This window comes from Brienomyrus brachyistius, unplaced genomic scaffold (assembly GCF_023856365.1).
Source record: "Brienomyrus brachyistius isolate T26 unplaced genomic scaffold, BBRACH_0.4 scaffold52, whole genome shotgun sequence".
NCBI lineage: Eukaryota > Metazoa > Chordata > Actinopteri > Osteoglossiformes > Mormyridae > Brienomyrus > Brienomyrus brachyistius.
The window spans coordinates 336,138-362,901 of NW_026042327.1; the positions used below are offsets into that span (position 1 = coordinate 336,138).

A 26,764-nucleotide genomic window follows, 5' to 3' on the forward strand; every position below is an offset into this window, starting at 1 on the left:
TTTCCTTTAACTCATCGTAAAAGGCATGAAATGGCCTTAGTAGCCTGCAACCATGATGAGAACTCGGACAAGCGGTCAGCAGCACTACACCCCTGTATGCAGTGTTCCAGTTCTTCACACCTCTGGATCACCTATGAGAGGTTCCAATACTACATCTGTTATTATCGATATTTCCTGTTTCCAGAGGAACACAGAGCCACCAAACCAATTTGAGGAAAACAACTCATTTATGGTTTTCCCTCTAGAGGCAGTGTCTGCTGGATTCTCTTCCATTGAGACATAAAGCCATTGTTGAGGATTTGTATTGTGGCGAAATGTCTGAACCCTATCGGCTACAAACGTGTGAAAGAGTCATGCATCATTATTTATATTGCCCAGAACTACTTTGGAGTCAGTCCAGAAGAACTCCTCCACATTCAAATAGCTAAGCTCTTCTCTAAGCATATTGCTGACTGTAATTGAGACTTCTGCCACTGATAATTCTAGTCTTGGTATGGTGGTCACCTTTCTGGGAGCTACACGGGACTTTCCTATGATGAGAGCACAATGGACCTTTCCTTTCTCATTCTTGACTCTCAGATAGGGGCACTGACCATACTCTAAGGTGCTTGCGTCAGAGACGTGGTGTAACTCTCTCTTCACAACCCTTCCAAAATTGAGAGGTAAGTAGCATCTATCTATGTTCATAGTCTTTAACTTAACAAGGTCCCTTTGCCAGCTCTCCAGCTCCTCTGGCAGTGGGTCATCCCAGCCAGTACCTTGGCGACACATTTCCTGGAGGATCCTTTTCCCTTTAAGGAAAAATGGAGCAAGGAACCCAAGAGGATCGAATATAGAAGCAGTGGTAGACAGTATTTCCCGTCGTGTCATTGGTGGTTCCTTTAGAGTGATGTTAAACTTAAAGCAATCACTTTCTGTGTTCCACTGAATCCCCAGCACTCGTTCCAAGGGGCTGTCATTGAAAGTGATTTCCTTTGCCTTACCATCTGTAGCACGCTCTGATGAGGGTGTGCTCTGTTAAACAGCATTGGTGTTTCACACAAACTTGTGAAGATGAAGGCCACCCTTTGCACATACCTCTCTTGCCTCCTGTGCTAACTGAATGGCCTTCTCCACAGTTTCTATGCTTGTGACTCCATCATCCACGCAGAAGTCTCTTTCAATAAACTGGGACCCTAATGGATGAGTGTCTGCTCTCATTAGCTAAACGTTTAAGTCCATAGTTTGCACAGCCAGGAGATGATACTGCTCCAAAAAGATGTTCCTTCATTCAGTATCCTTCATTCATAGGAAGTGCAGATAGTTGCGGTCGTTCTCCTTGACATGGAACTGATGAAACATTTTGTCTATCTCACATGTCAGAGCAATGTGATGCTGCAGGAACCTTATGAGAACGCCAGTTAGATTATTAATTATGTCTGAACCTGGAAGTAGATGTTCATTTAGGCTGGTACCATTGTCCTTTGCAGAGCAGTCGAACACAACACACAACTTATCTGGCTTTTTTGGATGGTAGACACCATGGTGGGGAATGTTCACCATGAGTGCCAAAATCATGGACCTCTTCAGCATCACTTCTCTCAACGATATCCTTCATGTTTGCAGTGTAATCTTGTTTATATTTCTCATCCTTGCAGAATGTATGCCCTAAATGTCTGAGTCTGACTTCAGCAAGCTGCCTGTTATCAGGTAAATGTGGCCGTTGTATAAAAGGAAGTGGCATTTCATAACGTCCTTGGTAGGTTTTCTTTATACCTTCCTTGAGCCTGTCCAGGATAATTAGATCCTCTTGAGAGTTGGCCTTAAACTCTCCTCTGACATCCTTGAAATCCAGCTCCAGGACTTGAAGTATATCTGTTGGTGTTATTAGACGCAGCTCCTGTACCGCAGCTCGGTGACATAAGACAAATTCTGCAGTTGTATCAAGCTAAGGTGTTGAGCAGCCAACGATACTCCATCCTAAGTCTGTCAGCACAGCATATGGTTCATTGTCTCCACCTAGTATCACCTGTCTAGGTGGCAGCGATCCTGAACAGTTGTACCCAATTAAGAGTCAAACATCACAGCTGAGGAGGGGTGGTATCTTATCAGTTATTGCAGCAAGGTGAGTCCAGCGTTTAGCAGTTTCGTGCGTTGGAATGTGATCACGATTGAGAGGTATGCAGTCTTTGGTGTATGCAGGAGGGAGATCAATGTGCACCGATGAATTGTAACCCCTTACACAGAGTCCTGATACTCTTTCACTCTTCATCACCATATTCTCTCCCAACATGGTGGTGAGTTTCAGCTGCACTGGGTAAGTGTCCATTTGTAATTCATTGCTCACCTCTTTGTCAGTGAAAGTGCTGTCACTGTGCGTGTCTGATAAAGCATATGCGAGTTGTTCCTTTGCTGGATCTTTGACACAGGATACCCACACAGGTACAATCATGGAGGTGCTATGTGACTGTTCTTGACTGGTGGCATTAAGTTACATAGCAGCTGTAGTTTCCTTACATTGCTTGTAGCTGTGATTATATCAGGCACAGGTTGGTCTCTACTTCCATTCTTCTCATAGCTGTAATCATGAAGACTAGTGGGGCGCCTTCTCCTGCATACCTCACAGCTATGGCGACGACGGCATTCCTTTGCACAGTGACCTGGTTTTAAACAAGCATAGCTCAGCTTATTGTCCTTTACATATGTCCATCTGTTCTCAGGAGACGTTTTCATAAGATCAGGACATCTGTGGAGTTGATTCTTGTTACACTGGCATCAGATGCATGGAGCCCATACTCTCTCGTTAGTTGATGTCTCTTTATCCCTGCCAACAGTGGCTTGAGTGCTGAGAACATTAGCCCTGTTTCTTTTAGGTTCCCTTGTGATTATTTTATCCTGGTGTGAATCCACTGAGTGAAGTGCATGTAGGCAGGTGACAGGATTACATGCAATTTCTGCCTCAATTGATATGAATCTGGCAAAGTCTTGGAAAGATGGGAATTTGCCACCTTCCATGAAATCTACCGTAACCCGACGATTCCAGCGCAATGCTAACTAGTCAGGTAGCTTCTGAATTAATGTTTTATTTTCCTCACAGTCACTCAGTATGTCTAGGCCCTTTGCATGATGAATGGCTGACCGTATCACAGACCGTATCGCTGACCGTATGGCTGACCGCATGGCTGACCGTATCACTGACCGTATGGCTGACCATATCGCTGACCGTATGGCTGACCGTATCATTGACCATATGGATGACCGTATGGCTGACCGTATCGCAGACCGTATGGCTGACCGTATCGCTGACTGCATGGCTGACCGTATGGCTGACCGTATCGCAGACCGTATCACTGACCATATGGCTGACCGTATCGCAGACCGTATGGCTGACCGTATCGCTGACTGTATGGCTGACCGTATGGCTGACCGTATCGCAGACCGTATGGCTGACCGTATCGCTGACTGTATGGCTGACCGTATGGCTGATCGTATGGCTGATCGTATCACTGACCGTATCGCTGACCGTATGGTTGACCGTATCGCTGACCGTATCGCTGACTGTATGGCTGACCGTATCGCTGACCATATGGCTGACAGTATTGCTGACCGTATGGCTGATCATATGGCTGATCGTATCACTGACCGTATCGCTGACCGTATGGCTGACAGTATTGCTGACCGTATGGCTGATCGTATGGCTGACCGTATGGCTGATCGTATGGCTGATCGTATCACTGACCGTATCGCTGACCGTATGGTTGACCGTATCGCTGACCGTATCGCTGACTGTATGGCTGACCGTATCGCTGACCGTATGGCTGACAGTATTGCTGACCGTATGGCTGATCGTATGGCTGATCGTATCACTGACCGTATCGCTGACCGTATGGCTGACAGTATTGCTGACCGTATGGTTGACCGTATGGCTGACCGTATGGCTCATAAGCTTATTCCAAGCATCTTTGCATGCCTCATCATCACTTTGGTAGAACGTGCCCTCAAGACATTTATGAGCAGGACCACTGATATTTTTCTTAAGGTAATACAGCTTATCTGCTGAAGAGATACCTGTTCTCTGAATGAGTACATAAAGGATGCCTTCCATTCACTAAAATGAATTGGATCCCCGTTAAACACAGCAGGCTCTGGCATTGGGAGCCTGTTAACGGCTTTGCTGTTCTGAATAGCTTGAGCCAGGTAAGACACATCAGTGAGGGATGGTGTTGTGACATCATGCGAAGGCTGATGTCTGTCATAGGTGCTTTGTGTTTTGCAGTCAAACTTAAAGGTCTGGCCATCCATCCATCCATCCATTTTCCAAACTGCTTATCCTACTGGGTCTTGGAGGGTCCGGAGCCTATCCCGGAAGCAATGGGCACGAGGCAGGGAACAACCCTGGATGGGGGGCCAGCCCATCGCAGGGCACACTCACACACCACTGACTCTCACACGCACACCTACGGGCAATTTAGCAACTCCAATTAGCCTCAGCATGTTTTTGGACTGTGGGGGGAAACCGGAGTACCTGGAGGAAACCCAACGACAACATGGGGAGAACATGCAAACTCCACACACATGTGACCCAGGCGGAGACTCGAACCCGGGTCCCAGAGGTGTGAGGCAACAGTGCTAACCACTGCACCACCATGCAGCCCCCTGGGTGTGAAAAAAATTTCATAAAGCAAAACACAAGCACGTTCTCCGCTTAGCTTAGCTTAACGATGTTCTGGTAAATGAAAAAAACGGAAGTCCCTCAAAAAAAGGGGTCCCACTAAATAAAAGTACATATGCATAAATGAATGCATACAAATGAATACAGAATACAAATGTATATTAAAAAATATGCAATACGCAACTCAATATGTTTTGTAACATTAATTAGTCTCGTGTCAAACCTTGGGGTTATTTACATCCTCTAATAAAAGGTTCTGCTCAGATTGCGTGAAAAATTGTGCCCTGTTTTTTGACGTTTTGCAGAACCCAATGAGAGACTTGCCGATCAAGGTTTCTAGACTCAATGTATATGGGCTGTTCAAGCAGCGCAGGCACGTACAATCATCTCGGATGAATGGATCCAGCTAGACTAATCTACTACACAGCTGCGTTTGAAAAACCGATTTATTCCAGATAAGTTTCACTGGCATTAACTCATCCAGGATGAGGCATCTGATCTTGGATGATTTAAGCGACGTACGGAAAATACCCCACGGGCCTCAAGGGGGTATTCCATGAAAGTAGCTAAATAAAGCCAGACTTTACTGAAAAAGTCAAACTAGCTCCATCTCTGAACGTAGCCTCATGTCGTTTCACTAACAAACAAACAAATTTATTTTTGTATAGCGCAGTATCACGACATAACATTGTCTCAAAGTGCTTTACAGCATCCTCACCCAAAGCCCCCAGTGAGTAAGACATAGGTGACAGTGGCAAGGAAAAACTTCCAAGAAGGAAGAAACCTTGGGAGGGACCAGACTCAAAGGGGGAGCCCATCCTCCAGGGGCCGGCAGGGAGAGTCGAATAGAAGAGATGGCTAAGTGCCAAGTCACACTGTCCAAGTCATAAGATGTGGAAGATGACACAGGCAGAACGGCGAGCTGGATGCAGGGACATCTCTGGTAGTGGCGATGTCACATGTAGCAGGGTGTGCTGGACATCTTGGTAGACTGAGGTCTCCAGGCAGCACCCCCCAGGAGGAGTATGGGAAATAAAATGCACAATTAGTTAAAGTAGAGGAGGCTATAGGCAGTGCTAACAGTTAGGTGAGTGCAATATGAAGTGCAAAGTGCAAGCTCCGGCAGATATGGCAATGGCAGCATAAGTAGGAGGGAGAGGCAAGTGGGAATGCAGGCATGGGGAGTCCCTGAAATGTCAGCACTCCAGTTCCACAAGGGGGTGTGAAGCCAGAATGACAGGCTGATAGTCCAGTTTATCCAAAGCCAATGGCACCAATCATTTCACACAGTTCAGCTTTAATTAATCAAAGCTCATACAAGACAGACTTGCATAGTCTCACTTAGTGCGCACAGCAAAGATATTTAAGACACTGAATGAATGGATAAACGACAGATTGACCGAATGAGTGGGAAAGCGTGTAAAACTAGAGCAGTGTTTTTTTCCCGCGGCAGAACAAACGCTGCTGATGGAGCTGTATGAAAAATACAAGGATGTAATCACTAAAAAAGGCAAAACTGTGGCCATAAACACAGCCAGGGAGTTGGCTTGGCAATGAATTGCAGGCAGACTAAATGTGTAAGTTACGTAAATGTCCAGTACAGTGGCATGGTGGTACAGTGGTTTATGCTGTCGCCTTACACCGCAGAAGTTCCTGGCTCGATCCCCATAGCCAACGGGGAACCTTCTGGGTTGATTTCATGTGTCATTATTACTGTATAATGTTATTCTGCATTATTTAATCTCCATAAAATACTTTCAGTCGCATAAATGTGAAATGTTCTGCACAAATAACCATATCTTGTCTTTGCTATTTTACTAATAAACTTTCAAATCAGACAGTGACTAAACAAAATATAAAAATATCTTCCTGTTCATATTATTTTAACATTTTTTTTTAGTTTGAGTCATTGCATTTCATGTTTGACCTTTCTAACATGGGTACGCTTTTATTTGAATCATTTTACAATTAATTGGAATGTTGAGTTTTGGAATGTGATTTTTTTAATAGGCTTTATTATATTTATTACATGACATTAGTAGTAAGATTGCGGAATGTCGTCTGATGAAACGATCTATTGGGAATCTGTTTAACTAAGTGAGACAGTTAACCTGGTCTGGATCAACCTTGTTCACTCACCTAAGTTACCATGGCAGCTAAGCAGGGATTAATGTAAGACACGTCGATGGAACGGAATTCCCACTAAAATGAGCCAGACTTGTCGAAATATGTCAGACTTTCCCTTAATCCTGCTTCGTGTGACACCCCCCAGCAGGCGTGGCCCACAGCGTTATGGACGCGGATGGCGACCCAGAGTGTTCCCACTGAGGCTGTGCTGACGTTCACTAGCATCCGGTCCGAGTATGCAGACGGAGGGGGCTTCATGAGTCAGAACTCTGACCTGGAGGTAGCCATCGAGCTCCTAAAGCGCACAGCCCTGCCAGGCCCTGTCAGCTCTCAGGCTGCCTGCCCTGCATGCGCAGCTGGGCCAGTTATGCGGCTGCAGATAAGAGGTCAGGTGTGTTCCTCTGCCAGACTCTGCCCCACCAGGCCCTGTCAGCTCTCAGGCTGTCTGCCCTGCATGCGCAGCTGGGCAGTTACGTGGCTGCAGATAAGAGGTCAGGTGTGTTCCTCTGCCAGACTCTGCCCCCCCCAGGCCCTGTCAGCTCTCAGGCTGCCTGCCCTGCATGCGCAGCTGGGCCAGTTATGCGGCTGCAGATAAGAGGTCAGGTGTGTTCCTCTGCCAGACTCTGCCCCGCCAGGCCCTGTCAGCTCTCAGGCTGTCTGCCCTGCTTGCGCAGCTGAGCCAGTTATGCGGCTGCAGATAAGAGGTCTGGTGTGTTCCTCTGCCAGACTCTGCCCCGCCAGGCCCTGTCAGCTCTCAGGCTGTCTGCCCTGCATGTGCAGCTTCCCTCACTGACAGACAAACGATGATCCCTGAAGCAGTTAGTATTCTGTAATACAGTAGGACATTCTAGAGGGAGTGGCGCACGCTGATGACATCATGCACATTATGTCCACTGGGATGGAGAACATGTGCACGATGATGATAAGTTTAATGTTTCGCCATACAACCCCAAATCAGAAAAAGTTGGGACAGGGTGGAAAATGTGAATAAAAAAATAAAGTAGTAATTCACAAATGTCCTTAACTTTTATTTCATTGCAGACAGTATGAACACAAGATAATTCATGTATTTTTTGGTCAACATCATCTGATTTGTAAACAAACATCCATTCTTGCCATTCAGGCTTGCAACACATTCCAAAAAAAGTAGGGACAGTACAGCATTTACCACTTTGTACATTTCCCCTGTCTTTTAACAACACTTAAAAGACGTTTAGGCATTGAAGAAATCAAGTGACTAAGTGTTGCAGGTGTTAGTTTGTCCCATTCTTCCTGCAAACAATGTTTTAGGTGCGCAACAGTACGGGGTCTTCGTTGACGCATTCTTCGTTTCAAAATGTGCCAAACATTCTCTATAGGAGACAAATCAGGGCTGCAGGCCGGCCAGTCAAGCATCCGCACCCTCTTCTTACGCAGCTATGCCTTTGTTATGCGCGCAGTATGTGGTTTGGCATCGTCTTGCTGAAATAAACATGGGCGTCCCTGGAAAAGACGTCGTCTTGAAGGCAGCATTTGTTCCTCCAAAACTGAGATATACTTCTCAGCATTGATGCTGCCATCGCAGAAGTGCAAGTTACCTTTGCCAAAGGCACTGACACAACCCCATACCATGACAGCCCCTGGCTTTTGGACTTGTATCTGGTAACAGTCTGGATGGTCCTTTTCCTCTTTGGTCCGCAGCACACGGCGTCCATTTCTTCCAAAAAAGATGTGAAAAACCGATTCATCTGACCACAATACACATTTCCACTGTACAATGGACCATCCCAGATGCCTTCGAGCCCAGAGAAGTCGACGGCGCTTCTGGATGCTATTTATGTAGGGCTTCCTTTTGGCACAGTACAGTTTTAGCTGGCATTTCCTAATGTAACTGTGTGCTGTAGTGCTTGAGAGTGACTTCCTGAAGTAGTCCTGAGCCCATGCAGTTGTATCATTTATTGATGAATGACAGTTTTTAATGCAGTGCCGTCTGAGGGCTCGGAGATCACGGCCATTCAGTTTAGGCTTGCGCCCTTGGCCTTTGCGCACGGTGATTTCTCCAGATTCCCTGATTCTTTTCAGTATGTTATGCACTGTAGAGGGAGGGATGCCCAAATCTCTTCCTATCTTTCTTTGAGAAACGTTTTTCTTCATCATTTCAAAGATGTTTGCCCGCACCTGGTGGCAAACTGGCGATCCTCTGCCCATCTTTGCTCCTGAAGGAGTAGGCCTTTCCTCGATGCTGCTATTGTACCGAATCATGATTGCAATCACCTGTTAACATCACCAGTTTCAAATCACATCATTATTTAGTTATTATGCCTCATTACTGCCCCTGAATTGCCCCCGTCCCAACTGTTTTTGGAATGTGTTGCAAGCCTGAATGGCAAGAATGGATGTTTATTTACAAATCAGATGATGTTGACCAAAAAATACATGAATTATCTTGTGTTCATACTGTCTGCAATGAAATAAAAGTTAAGGGACATTTGTGAATTACTGCTTTATTTTTTTATTCACATTTTCCACCCTGTCCCAACTTTTTCTGATTTGGGGTTGTATTTAGGCGGCAGTATTGCCCCGGGTAGTGGTGGCCTGGGGACCAGCTGGTACAGAAGCGGGGGGGCAGGGATGCAGGTAACAAGCTGATAGACGCCCCCCTGTCTGACGCTCCCTGCTCACCCGCGAGTCCCAGGTTGGTGCGGCCGTGGGCCAGTCGCTCACAGAGCAGGCGGCTCCATTGATAAACAAAGCAGAGCCTTATTGAGGGGTGGGGTAGTGGGGGGGATTCACTGTTTGCTGGTTGCATAGGAAGCTGTGTGATCACTCTGTGGGGGGGGGGGGGGGTGGGATAACCCTGTAGGTGCTGAAGGACAGATTTGGCCCATTAGCCCTGTAGGTGCTGAATTTAACCGACAAGCTATTTAACCAGTTTCTTGACTGAGGATTGTGAATCAGATGCTGGTATTTAGCTCTGCTAATCAGGTGAATCACTGTAAATGTCACTGGGCACAAAGGGCTGCATAGAAAACTGTCCTTCCTGCCTGCTGTGTCTCTGTGTGCTGGAGCCTGATGTCACTGGTTCTCTTCTGCTGTCATGAGAAAATCAGGAAGCCGCCCCAGTGAATAAAGCTTAACATGGCAGATACATCTTTCCAAACTACAACCCAAATTCCAAAAATGTTGGGACGTTCTGCAAATTGTAAATAAAATCAGAATGCAGTGATATGGAAATCTGATAAACCTGTATTTTATTCATAACAGAACAGAAAACATATCAAGTGTTTAAACTGAGAAAATGCATCATTGTAAGGAAAAATTTTGAATGTCACAGCAGCAACACATCTCAACAAAGTTGGGACAAGGCCATGTTTACCACTGTGTGGCATCTCCTCTACTTTTAACAACAGTCTGTAAATGTCTGAGGACTGAGGAGGTCAGTTGTTTGAGTTTTGGGAGAGGAATGTTGTCCCATTCTCGTCTGATACAGGATTCTAGTTGCTCAACTGTCCTAGATCTTCTGTGTCATATTTTTCATTTTATGGAGCATCCAAATGTTCTCAGTGGCTGGAAGATCTGGACCGCTGGCAGGCCAGTTCAGTACCCGGACCCTTCTTCTACGAATCCATCATGTTGTAATTGATGCAGTGTGTGGTTTGGCATTGTTATGTTGGAAAATGCAAGGTCTTCACTGAAAGAGACGTCATCTGGATGGGAGCATCTGTTGCTCTAGAACCTGGATATACCTTTCAGCACTGATGGTGCCTTTCCAGATATGCAGGCTGCCCCTGCCATATGTACTAATGCACCCCCACACCATCAGAGATGCTGGCTTTTGAACTGAGTGCTGATAACACGCTGGGTGGTCCTTCTCCTCTTTAGTCCAGTTGACATGGTGTCCCTGGTTTCCAAAAAGAATTTCAAATTTAGATTCGACTGACCACAGAACAGTTTTCCACTCAGCCGCAGTCCATTTTAAATGAGCTTTGGCCCAGAGACGACGTCGGTGATTCTGGATCATGTTCATATACGGCTTCTTCTTTGGATGATAGAGTTTTAACTGGCATCTGAGCATGGCAGCGCGAATTCTGTTCACTGATAGTGTTTTTGGGAAATATTCCTGAGCCTATTTAGTGATTCCATTACAGAATCATGCCTGTTTGTGATGCAGTGCTGCCTAAGGGCCAAAATATCACAGGCATCTAGTCTGGTTTTTCACAGAGATTTCTCCAGATTCTCAGAATCATTTGATTACATTATGTGCTGTAGATGATGAAATATTCAACCTCTTTGCAGTTTTATACTGAGGAACTTCTTTCTGAAATTGCTCCACTATTTGTCAGTGCAGTATTAGGGGAACTGTGACCCTCTGCCCATCTTTACTTCAGAGAGACACTGCATCTCTAAGATGCTCTTTTTATACCCTGTCATGTTACTGACCTGATCCCAATTGACCTAATTATTTGCAAATTGTTCCTCCAGCTGTTGGGTTTTTGTACCACTAACTTTTCCAGCCTCCTATTGCCCCCGTCCCAACTTTTTTGAGATACGTTGCTGTCATGAAATTCAAAATCAGCCAATATTTTTCATGAAATAGCAAAATGTCTCAGTTTAAACATCTGATATGTTTTCTATACTTTGTTATGAATATAATACAGGTTTATGAGATTTCCATATCATTACATTCTGTTTTTATTTACAATTTGCACAATTTCCCAACTTTTTGGAATTGGTGTTGTAATATACCACAATGTTATTCTTTATCTGCAGTAACAGCAATTTTAATGGGAAGCTTTTCAGTCTTTCTGTTACATTTCTGTAGATGAATTGAGGACTTTATGTTTCTGCCAAATTCACAGAGATCAAATGGAAGATTGCAGTTCAGATCTACATGATAAATCGGGTTTATCATCCATATTGAAGGTTTGTATTTATTGCTGATATATATTTTCTTGGTTGTTATGTCAATTAGCTTATATTTTATACAGCTGCATAATATTAAATTCATCATGTTAAAGGAAATATGTTTTAAACTATGATTCACAAGTGAAACTGAAAAGGTTTGGTGTAAGTAGCAATAATTAACTGTTTCTGTTTATTTTAGTCGCTAGAGGAAAAAGCCATGAAGTTCCTAAAGGAGGAACTGGAGACGTTTGTGAGGCACCTAGATCAGAATTACCCAGAATGCTCTGAGCCTCAGCTGGAGGAGGACAATGACCTGGACTGTGATGGTCAGATGCAGAAGACCAGTGTTAGAGAGGTAGCTCTGAAGATCACACTGTACATTCTGAGGACCATGAAGCAAGATGATCTTGCTGACCTGCTGGACAAGAGTAAGAACTTTATAACATTATGTGCATGTACAATATTGTGCAAAAGTCTTAGGCAGGCAGAGAAAAGGATGTTTAAATGGTCTTCATGTTGGTGTAGAACTACTATAATATGTATGTCAAAGTGTGTTTGCCATTTCAGAACCTCTCCCAAAATCACCCTAATATTTGCAGAAATCGTGCAGTATATCCATGTATTTTTTTACTTGACCACTAACACACCTCATGTGGCTGATCAATATCTTCTTGAGTTTTAAACTAATTTAATTAATTAATGAAGTGAGCTGGTGGTGAAATTTAACAAATACATGGACTGGCTGTGGTGTGTCACGATCGTGTTCGTGGGAAGCAGCGATCGTGCGGGTCGGCAGGTAAGGAGAGGCAGGCAGGCAGTGATCAGGGCTAAACTGGGGTTTATTTACGACGGGACAGGAGCTTGAAACACACACCACACCGAATCCACAATGACGGACAAGGGGAACAGGTCAGACCAGGACTTAAATAGGACAAGACTAAGCAAAGTAATCAGACAGGGCTGGAAACAATCAGGGAAGCACACGTGGGTAATCAGGGGCGTGGCACACACGAGGAGCCGACGAGCCGGGTCATGACATGGTGCCCCTGAGGAGAGGTTTGGGAAATGAAAAGGGGTTTTGTGTTTTTTTTGGTTCTGAGCAGATATACATTTACTACCCAGATAAATGGCTTTAAACATTTACTTTGGCTGCCTAAGGCTTATTCACGGTCCTGTATGTAGTGTTCCAGTAAAATACTCATGATAAAACTTTCAGTTTCACATTCACAGTCACAGGGAAATATCTGGATATGTATGTGTGAAAAGTGTGTTTTTGGAAAATATTCTTCCTCTCATACTGGTCAGGATCACGATGAGAATTAGTGCGTTTTCCTCTCATTTCTTTTCAGGAAAGCTCATGCTACAGGGATTCAAACGTAAACTTAAGAAGCAATTTGAGTCTGTATTTGAAGGGAAAGCTAAGGAAGGACAGCCAACACTTCTCAGTGAGATTTACACAGAACTCTACATAACTGAAGGTGGGACTGGAGCAGTCAATGATGAACATGAAGTGAGACAGATTGAAACAGCATCCAAGAAAAGGCGAACAGAAGATACTACAGTCAAGTGCAATGATATATTTAAACCCTTATGTGGACGTGAGACACCTATCAGAACTGTACTCACTAAAGGGGTGGCAGGTATCGGGAAAACAGTCTCTGTGCAGAAATTTATTCTCGACTGGGCAGAAGGAAAAGCAAACCAGGATGTTCACTTCATATTTGCTCTTCCTTTCCGGGACCTGAATTTGATTAAGGGTGAATACAGTCTGATTAAACTTCTTCACCACTTTGTCCCAGAACTGAAATCATTTCAATCCACTGAGCTGTTTAGGTACAAAGTCTTGTTCATCTTTGATGGTCTCGATGAGTGTCGCCTTCCTCTGGATTTTCAGAACAATGAGAGCTGGTTTGATCTAACAAAGAAAACGTCACTGAATGTGCTGTTGACTAACCTCATTAAGGGGAATCTGCTCCCATCCGCTCTCCTCTGGATAACCTCCCGGCCAGCAGCAGCCAATCAGATACCTCCTGAGTGTGTCCACCAGGTGACAGAGATACGAGGGTTCAGTGATGCCCAGAAGGAGGAGTATTTCAAGAAGAGATTTAATGATCAGAGCCTGGCCAGCAGGATTATCACACATGTGAAATCATCAAGGAGCCTCTTCATCATGTGCCACATACCTGTGTTCTGCTGGATTTCAGCCACTGTGCTTAAGAGGCTTTTTAGTGAGACTGACACGGGAGAAATTCCAAAGACTCTGACTGAAATGTACACACACTTCCTGATCTTTCAGACAAGTTTAAAAAATGACAAGTATAGGCTACCGACAAGTTGGTACAGGAAAATGGTGGTGAGATTGATGAAAAACCATGAAACTAAGCTTAAAGAATACAGCAAGGAATTCCTTTTAAAACTTGGTAAACTTGCTTTTGACAATCTTGAGAAAGGCAACCTCATATTTTATGAGCAAGATCTGACTGGCATTGATGTCACTGAAGCTTCAGTTTACTCTGGAGTGTGCACAGAAGTCTTTAAAGAGGAGTATGGGTTGTACCAGGAGAAGGTGTACTGCTTTGTGCATCTGACCATCCAGGAGTATCTCGCTGCTTTATATGTGTTTCTGTCAAACTCATCAGCTGACCTGCTGAAGACTGCAGTGGATCAGGCATTAGAGAGCAAGAATGGACACTTGGACCTCTACCTCCGTTTCCTCCTGGGCCTCTCAACAGACTCCAGTAAGACTCTGTTACAAAAGCTACTGGGGCCAACAGAAACCAGCTCACATAACATTAAGGAAACAGCCCAATACATCAAGGGGAAAATAAAGGAGAATTTATCTCCAGAAAGGACCATCAACCTGTTCCATTGTCTGACTGAACTGGGTGACAATTCTCTAGTAGAGGAAGTACAAAGATACCTGAATTCAGGAAACATTTCAGCAGATGACCTCTCACCTGCACAGTACTCAGCTCTGGCCTTTGTGATGCTGATGTCAGATGAGGAGCTGGATGTGTTTGACCTGAAGAAATACATCAGATCGGATAAACAGCACTGCAGGCTGCTGCCTGTGGTCAAGAACTCCAGGACGGCTCTGTAAGTGACGTGGGGATGGGAAATCATGTCTGGTCTGGCAGTAATACATGAATATTGTTTGAAATGTGTAATATATATTATATATTTCTCCTCATGGATTAATAAGTGGGTTTTATTTTGATAATCACAGCTATAGCTGATGTATAGCAGTAGCTAATCTTGACCACAGACTTTATAATGACTGAAGGTAGTGATGTCACTTTTTGTTTGTTACTACGTTTCCATTCCCATCCAGTCTGCCTTCTGATCACAGCACAGCATCCTAACCTGCTATAGAAACAGTGAGGGCTCTTTATCCACAGGGTGTATCAGTGGTATGTGAGTGTTATTGTCAGCAGGCGTGTTCATGTGATGGAGCCCAGAGCTGGGAGCTTCCGTATGACTGCTGTCTCTGGCTGCTCACTGGCGCCCTCTGCTGGCCTCAGCTGCAGCTGACTGAGGATGTGACGACACATCTAGTCTGGCAGACATAAACATTGTTTAAAATATAAAATGAATATGTATATATGTAATTTATTTCCCCTCTTTCATCAACAAGGTTCCTTTTTAATCTAGTTCATATTAACTGAAGGTAGTGATGTAGTAAAGACAAAAAAGACAAGATTTCCACGACCATCCTTTGTGTAACAAATAAGCAAAGATACAGCATCATACAGAATGGTCCAGTTTTCATTAGTATTGGGAAAACCACTCATATTTGTTTCAGTTCTGGATGCTGTAGGAAGCGTTTCTGTAAATACTGGATGTGGTGCATGACTCTTTGGGTTCGGACTCTGTGTCCATGAGCGGAAGGTCGCTGGTTCAGATCTCTTGGCCGGCAGAGTGATGTCATCGCTGAGCCCTTGAGCTGCAGGGGTGCTGGATGCTGGTCGATCCTGCGCTGCGACCCCCAAACTTCCTCTCACCTGTATATTTGTCGGCGTGTCTCTTGGAGAGCAAGATGGGAGGGGCGAAAAGACAATTTCCCCATGGGGGTGAATGAAGTATCATTATTCATAAATCATTAAAACAAACATTTTTTCTAAAAGCCTATTTCACAGGACTGATAGCTCTCCGATTAGTGTATTGTTGACAAGGGCTGGGCGATAAGTAAAAAAATGTGTATGTGTCATTTAGTATAAAAATATCGCAATAAACAATCATTTTGAGTCCCCCCCTAAACATCGAGTGCAATTTCAGTTCAGTTCAGATTTATTTGTATAGTGTATTTTCACAACATTACATCATCTCAAAGCACTTTACAGCATCCCTGCCCAAAGCCCCCAGTGAGCAAGTCAGAGGGGACAGTGGCAAGTAAAAACTCCCTAGAAGGAAGAAATCTTGGGAGGAACCAGACTCAGAGGAGGAGCCCATCCTCCAGGGGGCAGCAGAGGAAGCCCTAACCCTAACCAGACTCAAAGGGGGAGCCCATCCTCCAGAGGGCAGCAGAGGAAGCCTTAACCCTAACCAGACTGAAAGGGGGAACCCATCCTCCAGAGGGCAGCAGAGGAAGCCCTAACCTTAACCAGACTCAAAGGGGGCAGCAGCAGGCCAGAAGGTCGTCACAGGTAGTGGAGACGTTGCAGGCAGCAGGGCAGGCAGGATATCTTGAAAATGTGGTGTCTCCAGGCAGCACAGCCCAGGGGGAGTAGGGGAAATAAAATGTGCAGTTAGCCAAAGTAGGGGAGACTAGAGGCAGTGCAAACAGTTAGGTGAGTGCAGTATGTAAGCTCCGGCAGATATGGCTATGGCAGCATAAGTAGGAGGGAGAGGCAGGTGGGAACGCAGGCATGGGGAGTCCCTGAATGTCAGCACTCCAATTCCACAAGGGGGTGTGAAGCTAAAGTGACAGACTGACAGTTCAGTTTATCCAAAGCCAATGGCACCGATCCCCACCCAGCTCTACACCTCACACTATAGGTCTGACTGGGAGTGAGCAGTTAGCTAGAGCTAGAACTAGTGTCCCTATAAGCTAAACTAAACAGGAGTGTTTTTAGTCTATATTTGAATATTGAGAATCAGCCTGAATCCCGCTCATCCACTGGAAGACTATTCCACAGCTGAAGAGCTCTATAAGAGAAAGCTCTGCAGCCTGCTGTAGCTCTTTCTGCCTTGGGTACTAACACATATCCTGCTCTTTATAATGTAAGAAAGCGAGGAGGGTTGTATAAGGCCAGCAGGTTACTAAGGTATTCTGGTGCAAAGGCCATTCAGTGTTTTATAAGTCAATAGCAGTATTTTGTAGTTAATCCGAGACTTAACTGGAAGCCAATGAAGGGAGCATAGAACAGGGCTAATATAATCACATTTATTAGTGTTTGTAAGAACTCTGGCTGCTGCATTTTGTTCCAGCTGAAGTTTATGTAAGGATCCAGATGGGCTTCCAGAAAGGAAGGCATTACAGTATCCAGCCTGGAAGTTATAAAGGTGTTAGTGTTTCCGCTTCATGACAGGAGAGCATCTTCCGAAGCTTGGCGAGGTTCCGTACATGATAGAACACAGCTTTAGTGATGCTTTTTATATGAGCATCGAAACATAAATCTGAATCAACCAGAACACCAAGATCTCTGACCACTGTGTTAGGTTGGGTAGGAAGACCACCAAGGTTGAGGTTGTCAAACTTATTTTGAGTCGCCTTCGGACCAGTTAACAGTACTTCTGTTTTTCTGTGTTTAAAATAAAGAAATTATTTGCCATCCAGCACCGGATATCTAGTCGACAGTCTTCTAACCGAGAGCTGTGATGCATCATCCGGCTTAACAGATATATATAACTGTGTATCATCAGCAAAACAATGAAACCCAACACCATGATTTCTGATAATGTGACCAATATATACAGTGTACAGTAGCGGCCCAGCACTGATCCCTGTGGGACACCATTGTAGGAATATTTAGCTCAGGTAAATTGTAATATCTCCACCAATATGTTTTTTGAAATTAATTACATTTGAATTAATCATTATTTAATGATGTTTATGAACTAATTGTTATGCCGAATGGTTGATTGCTCCAAACTCAATTGCAAATCCCCGTGAGTCTGTTAATGTGAGACTTACATGGGATTCACTAGTTACCAGTATCGCTTAGTAACCTGGGTTAGAAGGTTCGTCCAGCGAGCTGCATCACCAGGTAATGTAAACGATCGGTAGCGAAGCTCCCCTCACGTCCAATGAGAGGGAGTCTCACGATATTTCAGGCGAGTTTGAGGTTTTAGAGCTGAGTAGCCAAATCGCACAGAGGCAGGACTATTGTGAGCACTCAATGAAGAGGCTGAAGTGGTGTAAAACTGGAGTGATTTTCCATCGGTTTGATACCAAACATGCCGTACCAGCCTAGCGGTTCACACCGAATACCATCTGTAATGATTAATTAATGATTACTTATATTATGTCATTATGTTATATTACTCACACCAGTCCCTGGTCTAAGTGGTCTAGGTTGCACCTCAATCAGAGGTTGCCCTTTATACAGACATTATATGACATATTCTCATGTCAGCAGCACATCTTACCCTTAGATAGACATGGTAGAATACAAAGATCAGATAAGGGCTGCTGAGGAATGTGGAAAATAAAAGGGGGGAGGGAAGGTTAGTCAGTCAAAGAAAAGAATCTTTGAAAGTTAGGACACATTACAAACATAACCTGTCTGTATAATGAGACTAGTAGTTATGGGTAAATAAATATACAGATATACAACAGCCAAACTTAAAAGAAACTTTCTTTAGGGTGTTGGGTGAGTGGTATGTAAGGCAGGATGTCTGGGGAGGGGGTTGTGTGCCAAGTCGAGGGACCCCTGTCCTTGAGGTCCACTCTGCTGTCTGTAGGTCGGTAAAACTTTGAGCAATAAAAGTTGGAGTGCTGGCCTCCCTTGTTATCTGTTTGTGTTTAAGTGTGTCTGTGTGTGGGGTCACGACCCCCCTTTGAGGCCTAGGCCAATGTGTGCCTCTCGTACCAGGGTAGGCCTTGTCTCAGGCCACCTGGAATTTAAGCTTTGTGATATGTGCATGTGTGATCCTACACCAGATTTAAAATGGGTAACCTTAAAAGGGAAATACTGTTCTGCAAAGCAAGCACAGTTTGTGGAAACACGACCCTAAAGTCATAAAGCAGGCTAACAGAACTGCTTAGGCTGTTAAAAAGAAAGGAAGTTGGTTTACTTGTTTGCAGAGTGGAGGGGGTCTTGGCAGTATTAAATAATACCTGCTTTTGTTTCTAGTAGAATAGATTACTGTAATGCCGCTGGCGGAGTGTTAACACTCACCAGTCACAGGGATCACATCTACAACGGGCCCAGAATGCCGCTGGCGGAGTGTTAACACGCACCAGTCACAGGGATCACATCTACAACGGGCCCAGAATGCCGCTGGCGGAGTGTTAACACGCACCAGTCACAGGGATCACATCTACAACGGGCCCAGAATGCCGCAGGCGGAGTCTTAACACGCACCAGTCACAGGGATCACATCTACAACGGCCCCAGAATGCCGCAGGCGGAGTGTTAACACGCACCAGTCACAGGGATCACATCTACAACGGGCCCAGAATGCCGCTGGCGGAGTGTTAACACGCACCAGTCACAGGGATCACATCTACAACGGCCCCAGAATGTCGCTGGCGGAGTGTTAACACGCACCAGGCACAGGGATCACATCTACAACGGGCCCAGAATGCCGCTGGCGGAGTGTTAACAGGCACCAGGCACAGGGATCACATCTACAACGGGCCCAGAATGCCGCTGGTGGAGTGTTAACACGCACCAGTCACAGGGATCACATCTACAACGGGCCCAGAATGCCGCTGGCGGAGTGTTAACACGCACCAGTCACAGGGATCACATCTACAACGGGCCCAGAATGCCGCTGGCGGAGTGTTAACACGCACCAGTCACAGGGATCACATCACACCTGCTCTCACATCCCTGCACTGGCTTCCTCTGGCTTCTAGGATTGATTTTAAAGTTCATTTGCTAATTTGTAAATATTTACGTGGTTTAGCTCTGTCCTGCCTCAGTAACATGACTGTAAGGTATGTCCCAGGCAGATCAGTCAGATCATCCGGCAGTAATTTACTGATTATTCCTAGAACCCGGCTGGGGAGGGAGGGGGCAGCTTTTAGTCACTATGGGCCCAAACTCTGGAACTCTCTCCCAGAAAACCTGAGAGCTACTGAATGTCTCAGTACTTACAAAACTAGGCTGAAAACGCATCTTTTCACCAACGCATATAATAATCTATGATAATCAGTTGTATTATTTTATGCTTTTATTAATATCAGTAATTGTGGGGGGGGGGGGGCGGGCGGTCGCTTCCCCCAGAAGACATAGGGGCTAGAGGCCCCTTTGAGGAGGGGCCCTTAAAGAGGAAATGGGTGGTTAAAGTCCTTTATGATGGTTTTTAATTTTATTTTTTTAAAACATTTTTACTCTATTTTTATTTCTTTTGCGCTTATTGTTATTTATTCTGAGCTTATTTGAATTTCTTTTTCTTCTTTTTAAATGTTTGCAAAATTCTTTATAAACGCTGTGGCTAAAATGCGCTATATAAATAATGATTGATTGATTCTGATAGATAGATGAGAGAGAGAGTTTACTTTTAACCACCTTTATTAAACAGTTAGCAACCAATGCTAATCACAGCCCTGGCGGGGTCAGGGACACACTTAAAGCTGTGCCTGAGACTAAGATACGAAAAACTGAGTTGGGAAGCTCAAAATTCCCACCAGAAAGCTGCACTTGAATGGCTGAGATTCTGGCTGCTTACTCAGAGATAGAAGTTGGTGATGTGACAATACTGAACTTACAAGAATGGCGAACGCATGGTTACTGCAATGGACAATGCTTGTGAAATTCTGTGCAATGTTTCTTTTTAACTGCTTCAGAATCTTTGGCTAGAAAGCTGAACTGAAAGCAAATCATGAATCTTTCTGTTATCTTGCTTTGTATGTAGCCTAAGCGCGTTTCCTCAGCAAAGACGATAATCGTCGGTTAGTCACGGTCAGATATCGACACCGGGATACTTGTCTTATTACACTCATTACTGATAATATCGTCATATCACCCAGACGTAATTGGTGATTTGACATGTTCCCAGGTATAACAATACAGGGAGAGAAAGGATTTTACTCATGGGATCAGGAATCCAAGTGCCAGTTGCTGCTGCATTAGCTGCTGGGAATGTTCACATCTCCTCCTTTCAGTGATACGTGTCGAGTGTAGGGACACCTGGCAGAAAGATGGCTAAGGACTGCACTGGAAGCACTGGTCTGACTGTTATGGGAGGTTCACGTCCATCTTGCTGTTGATGTGTTCCTATGTATTCCTATAGCTTGTACTTAATGTTTTTACCTCTAGTTTTGAGCAAAGGTGCACTGACTCACAATTAGTGATCATGTGACTGCAGCAGATTGTCAGGACGCACAGAACACTCTGCAGACTATAATTCATTTTGAAGTGTAAGCTGTGCTGCTAATTATAATGAAAACAAATGCTTATTGTAATGCTTTGTATTTTACTGTGTAATGTGTAGGATGTGTATATGTCTGTGTCTTAAAGTGTTTTCTGTTTCAGGCTGAACAGCTGTGATCTCATAGATAAACACTGTGAAGTGCTGTCTTCAGCTCTAAGATCAAACTCTTCCCCCTTGAGAGAGCTGGACCTGAGTGACAATGACCTGCAGGACTCAGGAGTGAAGCTGCTCTCTGCTGAACTGGGGGACTTACACTGTAAACTGGAGATACTGAGGTCTGTATTACTGGGTATTCCAGACTGTAAACTAGAGATACTGAGGTCAGTTTTACTGAGTATTCCACACTGTAAACTGGAGATACTGAGGTCAGTATTACTGGATATTTCACACTGTAAACTGGGGATACTGATGCCAGTATTACTGGATATTCCACACCGCAAACTGGAGATACTGAGGCCAGTATTACTGGATATTCCACACTGTAAACTGGGGATACTGAGGCCAGTATTACTGGATATTCCACACTGTAAACTGAGGATACTGAGGCCAGTATTGCTGGGTATTCCACACCGCAAACTGGAGATACTGAGGCCAGTATTACTGGATATTCCACACTGTAAACTGGAGATACTGAGGTCAGTAATATTGAGTATTCCAGACTGTACGCTTTAGATACTGAGGTCAGTATTACTGTGTATTCCACACTATAAAGAGGAGATAGTGAGCAATTAGCTAAGGGAAAGAGAGGAGGGGTCCTGCCTTGTCTTAGACACTAAACTGTAATTCTTGAATTATTTATTAGAGCATCACATTTATTTAATAATTATAATGGTGAGGTGATATTATTTACTGGGGAGTTTCTGTCTTTCTCTGCAGGCTGTCAGGCTGTAGAGTCACAGAAGAAGGCTGTTCTTCCCTGGCTTCAGCTCTGAGGTCAAACCCCTCACACCTGAGAGAGCTGGATCTGAGCTACAATCACCCAGGAGATTCAGGAGTGAAGCTGCTCTCTGCTGCACTGGGGGATTTACACTGTAAACTGGAGATACTGAGGTCAGTATTACTGGGTATTCCACACTGTAAACTAGAGATACTGAGGTCAGTTTTACTGGATATTCCACACTGTAAACTGGGGAGACTGAGGCCAGTATTACTGGATATTCCACACTGTAAACTGAGGATACTGAGGCCAGTATTGCTGGGTATTCCACACCGCAAACTGGAGATACTGAGGCCAGTATTACTGGATATTCCACACTGTAAACTGGGGATACTGGGGCCAGTATTGCTGGGTATTCCAAACCACAAACTGGAGATACTGAGGTCAGTAATATTGGGTATTCCACACTGTACGCTTTAGATACTGAGGTCAGTATTACTGTGTATTCCACACTATAAAGAGGAGATAGTGAGCAATTAGCTAAGGGAAAGAGAGGAGGGGTCCTGCCTTGTCTTAGACACTAAACTGTAATTCTTGAATTATTTATTAGAGCATCACATTTATTTAATAATTATAATGGTGAGGTGATATTATTTATTGGGGAGTTTCTGTCTCTCTCTCTGCAGGCTGTCAGGCTGTAGAGTCACAGAAGAAGGCTGTTCTTCCCTGGCTTCAGCTCTGAAGTTAAACCCCTCACACCTGAGAGAGCTTGACCTGAGCTACAATCACCCAGGAGATTCAGGAGTGAAGCTACTCTCTGCTGTACTGGAGGATCTCAGCTGTAAACTGGAGAAGCTGCAGTGAGTACAGAATATGCATTTTACACAAAAGTAACTGGACAGCAAGAAAACCCACAATGCCTTTCAGCAGTTACATAATAAAGAAACACAAACAGCTTCTGTTTTCTTCTCCTACGTCCTTATATCCCACAATCTTATCAGCCCTCGATCCATGCTAGAAATAATTAAGCAGGGAAGCAGGAAACATCCATTCAACCATATTGTGACGTCCGCTGAGCGGAGGAGCAGGCAGACAGGGCAGTGGAGCCGTGAAGACGAGCAAACGGGGTTTATTAAGGGCAGACGAGGAAACACGGCTCACAACATCAATGACAGATCTAGGGAAACAGACCTGAACACGGACTGAAATACACAAGACAGGCCGAAATAACAGGAAACAGCTGGTCAGAATCGGGGCAGCAGACGTGGTTAATGAGGGGGCGTGGCACACGAGGATCACACGAGCTGGGCATGGCACATATAATCCATGCAAAACATTTCTGTTGGTTAGCAAAGTTAACAGCACTGTTACAGATAAACATGCTGACTTTAATGTGTTATGGACAAAAAAATAATGGACACCAAACAGAATCGGAATGATTCTTAAAATGATTTTTAATAATTTAATTGTTTTCTGAAAATCCATTATGTCATGGTCCCTATTCTCCTCATTTGAATACAGTGCTGCAGTGTAAAAAGTGGATTTAAAAGTGTTTAATCTTTTTAAGGGTGGGCCGGTGTGAACTCACAGAGAAATGCTGTGAGGCACTGGCTTCAGCTCTCAGATCAAACTCCTCACCCCTGAGAGAGCTGGACCTGAGTGACAATGACCTGCAGGACTCAGGAGTGAAGCTGCTCACTGCTGGACTGGGGGACTTACACTGTAAACTGGAGATACTGAGGTCAGTCTGACTGGGTATTCCACACTGTAAACTGGAGTTACTGAGGTCAGTCTGACTGGGTATTCCACACTGTAAACTGGAGATACTGAGGTCAGTCTGACTGGGTATTCCACACTGTAAACTGGAGTTACTGAGGTCAGTCTGACTGGGTATTCCACACTGTAAACTGGGGGTAGTGAGGTGAGTATTACTGGGTATTTCACACTGTACGCTGGAAATACTAAGGTAGAAAATAACTAATGATTTCAAAATAAAGCAGGAGTATCTAAGTCTAGGGGTTGACTTAAAAAATAACATTAGATTCGCTACAGTAAGTGGAATGTCGAAAGTAAGACTGCATTGGATGTTAAGGATGACATTAAAAGTTTCTTCCAATATTTTAACTCCAAAAGAGCTCTAAAAGCTGAAATCACTCATCTGCAGGATAGTAACGGCCTTATAATTGAAAATGAAAATTGATATAGTAAATGAGTTTAATGATTATTTTACACGGGTGTTCACAGTAGAGGACATGCTTAACTTACCACCATTTAGTACAAATACAGTGTCCTATATAAACAATATACAGTCCCTCCACAATTATTGCCCCCCTTGTAAAGATTTGTAAAAAGGGTTAGAGAAAAATGCACCTTTTGGCGAAGCAGCTTCATCTCACACTGAAAAAAAATGAGAAAAATCCAACCTTTCATTGAAATTAATTTATTCAAAGAAAAACAAATCCTTCATTAAGAAATAATTATTTTCAACAAAAACGATTATTGGCAGCCCTGCTTTTAATACTCTGTACAGCCTCCCTTTGCCAGTATAACAGCACTGAGTCTCCTATAACATTTTATAAGGTTGGAGAATACAGAGCAGGGCATCTGAGACCATTCCTCTTTACAGAATCTCTCCAGATCACCCAGGGTCCTCGGCCCTCTCTTGTGCACTCTCCTCTTCAGCTCAGCCCACAGGTTTTCAGTGGGGTTCAGGTCAGGGGACTGAGGTGGCCATGGCAGAAGCTTGATTCTGCGGTCAGCTGACCATTTTAATGTTTATTTGGACATGTGCTTAGGATCACCGTCCTGCTGGAAGATCCAATGAAGGCCCAGTTTTTGTTTCCTGGCAGCAGCAGCCAAATTTTGATATAAAATGTCCTGGTATTTCATGGACCCCATAGTGCCATGTACCCTAACAAGGTTTCCAGGGTTTTTGGAGGAAAATCAGCTCCACAACATCACAGAACCTCCACCATATCTTACAGCTGGGCTAAGGTTCATTTCATTATAACCATCCTTCTTTTTACGCCAAACCCACCTTGAATGTTTATTGCCCAAAAGCTCCATTTTTGTTTCATCTGATCATTGAATTTCATTCCAGTCAAAGTTGTATAATGTTTTGCAAACTCCTGGCTCTAACATTTTAAGTAACTGACAGAAAAAGCTTCTTTCTGTCATAACTTTCAAAACGTCTGTTAGCATGAAGGGGGCGTCTGATGGTTTTTTGGAGACGTGGTAACCCCAAGGTTTTACTTTGTCTGGTAATTGACTAACAGTCATCCTTGGGGATTTTTTGTCTCTCTTACGATCATCCTCACTGTATGTGGGGGCAAAGTAAACTTGGCTCCTCTTTCATTCAGGTTTCTAACAGTTCCAGTTGATGTCCACTTTTTAATTATTGCCCTAACAGTAGAAATGGGCATTTTAAGGCGAGTAGCTATTTTTTAATACCCATTCCCTGACTTATGAAGGTCAGCACACTTCTCCCTCATTTGGTCTGTGTGTCTCTTATCTTTCCCATGTTCATGGATGACTAAGGGAATTTGGGCTCTGTGTCTCCTCATGTTTGTACCCCAGTTACTCAGGAAGTCATGGATTACAGCTTGAAGGTTCCTATTCACTTCAATCAACTCAAATATGTATAATTTACATGGGAAACATGCTTCAGTTACATTGTGTTTGTCACGCTACGTGAATTCGGGTAAGGCAGGTGGGCAGGAAGGACCAGGCAGGAAGGCGGTAAACGGGGCAAACGAGGGTTTAATTGGGAATAGGGCAGGACGGAAATGCAGGCAGGGACAAACGGCAGGTAACGTCAATGACAGACAACGGGTTAGTGTACAACAGAGACTTAAATACAGGGAACTAATCAGAAAAGAACATGACGCGACTGGGCACAATCAGGGAATCACACGTGGGTAATTAGGGGCGTGGCACACACGAGGAGCGGACGGAGCGGGCGTCACAGTGTTCACTATAATTTGCAGGACTGCTAATAATCGTGGCTCATGTGTTTTTGTTAAAAATAATTATTTATTGATGATTTTCCTTCAAATAAATTGATTTTAAGTAAAGGTTGGATTTTTCTCATTTTTTTCCATGTGAGATGAAGCAACTTCACCAGAAGGTGGATTTTTTCTTACCCCTTGTACAAAGGGGTGCCAATAATTGTGGAGGGACTGTATGTATAACTGAGGCTGATGTGGTACAAAACCTAGATAAGCTCAAAATAAATAAATCACAGGGTCCTGATTGTCACGAGTCGCGGTTGAGCGAAGCGGCGATCGTGTGGATCGGCAGGCAGGTAGCGGGAGACAAGGCGAAATCAGGGCAAACAGGGGTTTATTTAGGGGATCCGGGGCAGGGAACAGAAGACGCCAACTAACATCAATGACAGACAACGGGTTAGTACAAATCAGGAACTTAAATACATGGAACAAGGCAGCAGGAAACAAGACACGACTGGGCACGATCAGGAAATCACACGTGGGTAATTAGGGGGCGTGGCACACACGAGGAGCGGACGAGCCGGGCATGACACTGATGGCATCTTACCTATAGTTTTAAAATAGATGAGGGATATTATTAGCCAACCTTTAACTTTACTGTTTCCGAAATCCTTATTTGCACGTGTGGTACCTTATGATTGGAAGTATCCTAATATAACACCCATATTCAAAAAA

General features: G+C 44.2%; 1 protein-coding gene across 5 annotated transcripts in view; it reads left to right on the forward strand.

Annotated features, from left to right (window-relative positions):
- Positions 1-24,445, forward strand: part of LOC125723832 (NACHT, LRR and PYD domains-containing protein 12-like) — a 240,480-nt gene extending 216,035 nt beyond the window's left edge. For 3 of the 5 annotated variants that reach the window (XM_049000664.1, XM_049000663.1, XM_049000662.1), the window contains exons 4-11: positions 11,617-11,680; positions 11,862-12,090; positions 13,012-14,758; positions 21,307-21,480; positions 22,082-22,255; positions 22,769-22,942; positions 23,650-23,823; positions 23,959-24,445. In XM_049000664.1, coding sequence (XP_048856621.1) covers positions 11,617-11,680; positions 11,862-12,090; positions 13,012-14,758; positions 21,307-21,480; positions 22,082-22,255; positions 22,769-22,942; positions 23,650-23,823; positions 23,959-23,968 — 2,746 coding nt within the window. In that variant the 3' untranslated portion in view covers positions 23,969-24,445. The remainder of the gene's footprint in view (positions 1-11,616; positions 11,681-11,861; positions 12,091-13,011; positions 14,759-21,306; positions 21,481-22,081; positions 22,256-22,768; positions 22,943-23,649; positions 23,824-23,958) is intronic. The other 2 variants (XM_049000660.1, XM_049000661.1) reach the window with 2 other exon arrangements.
- The last annotated feature ends 2,319 nt before the right edge of the window (positions 24,446-26,764 follow it).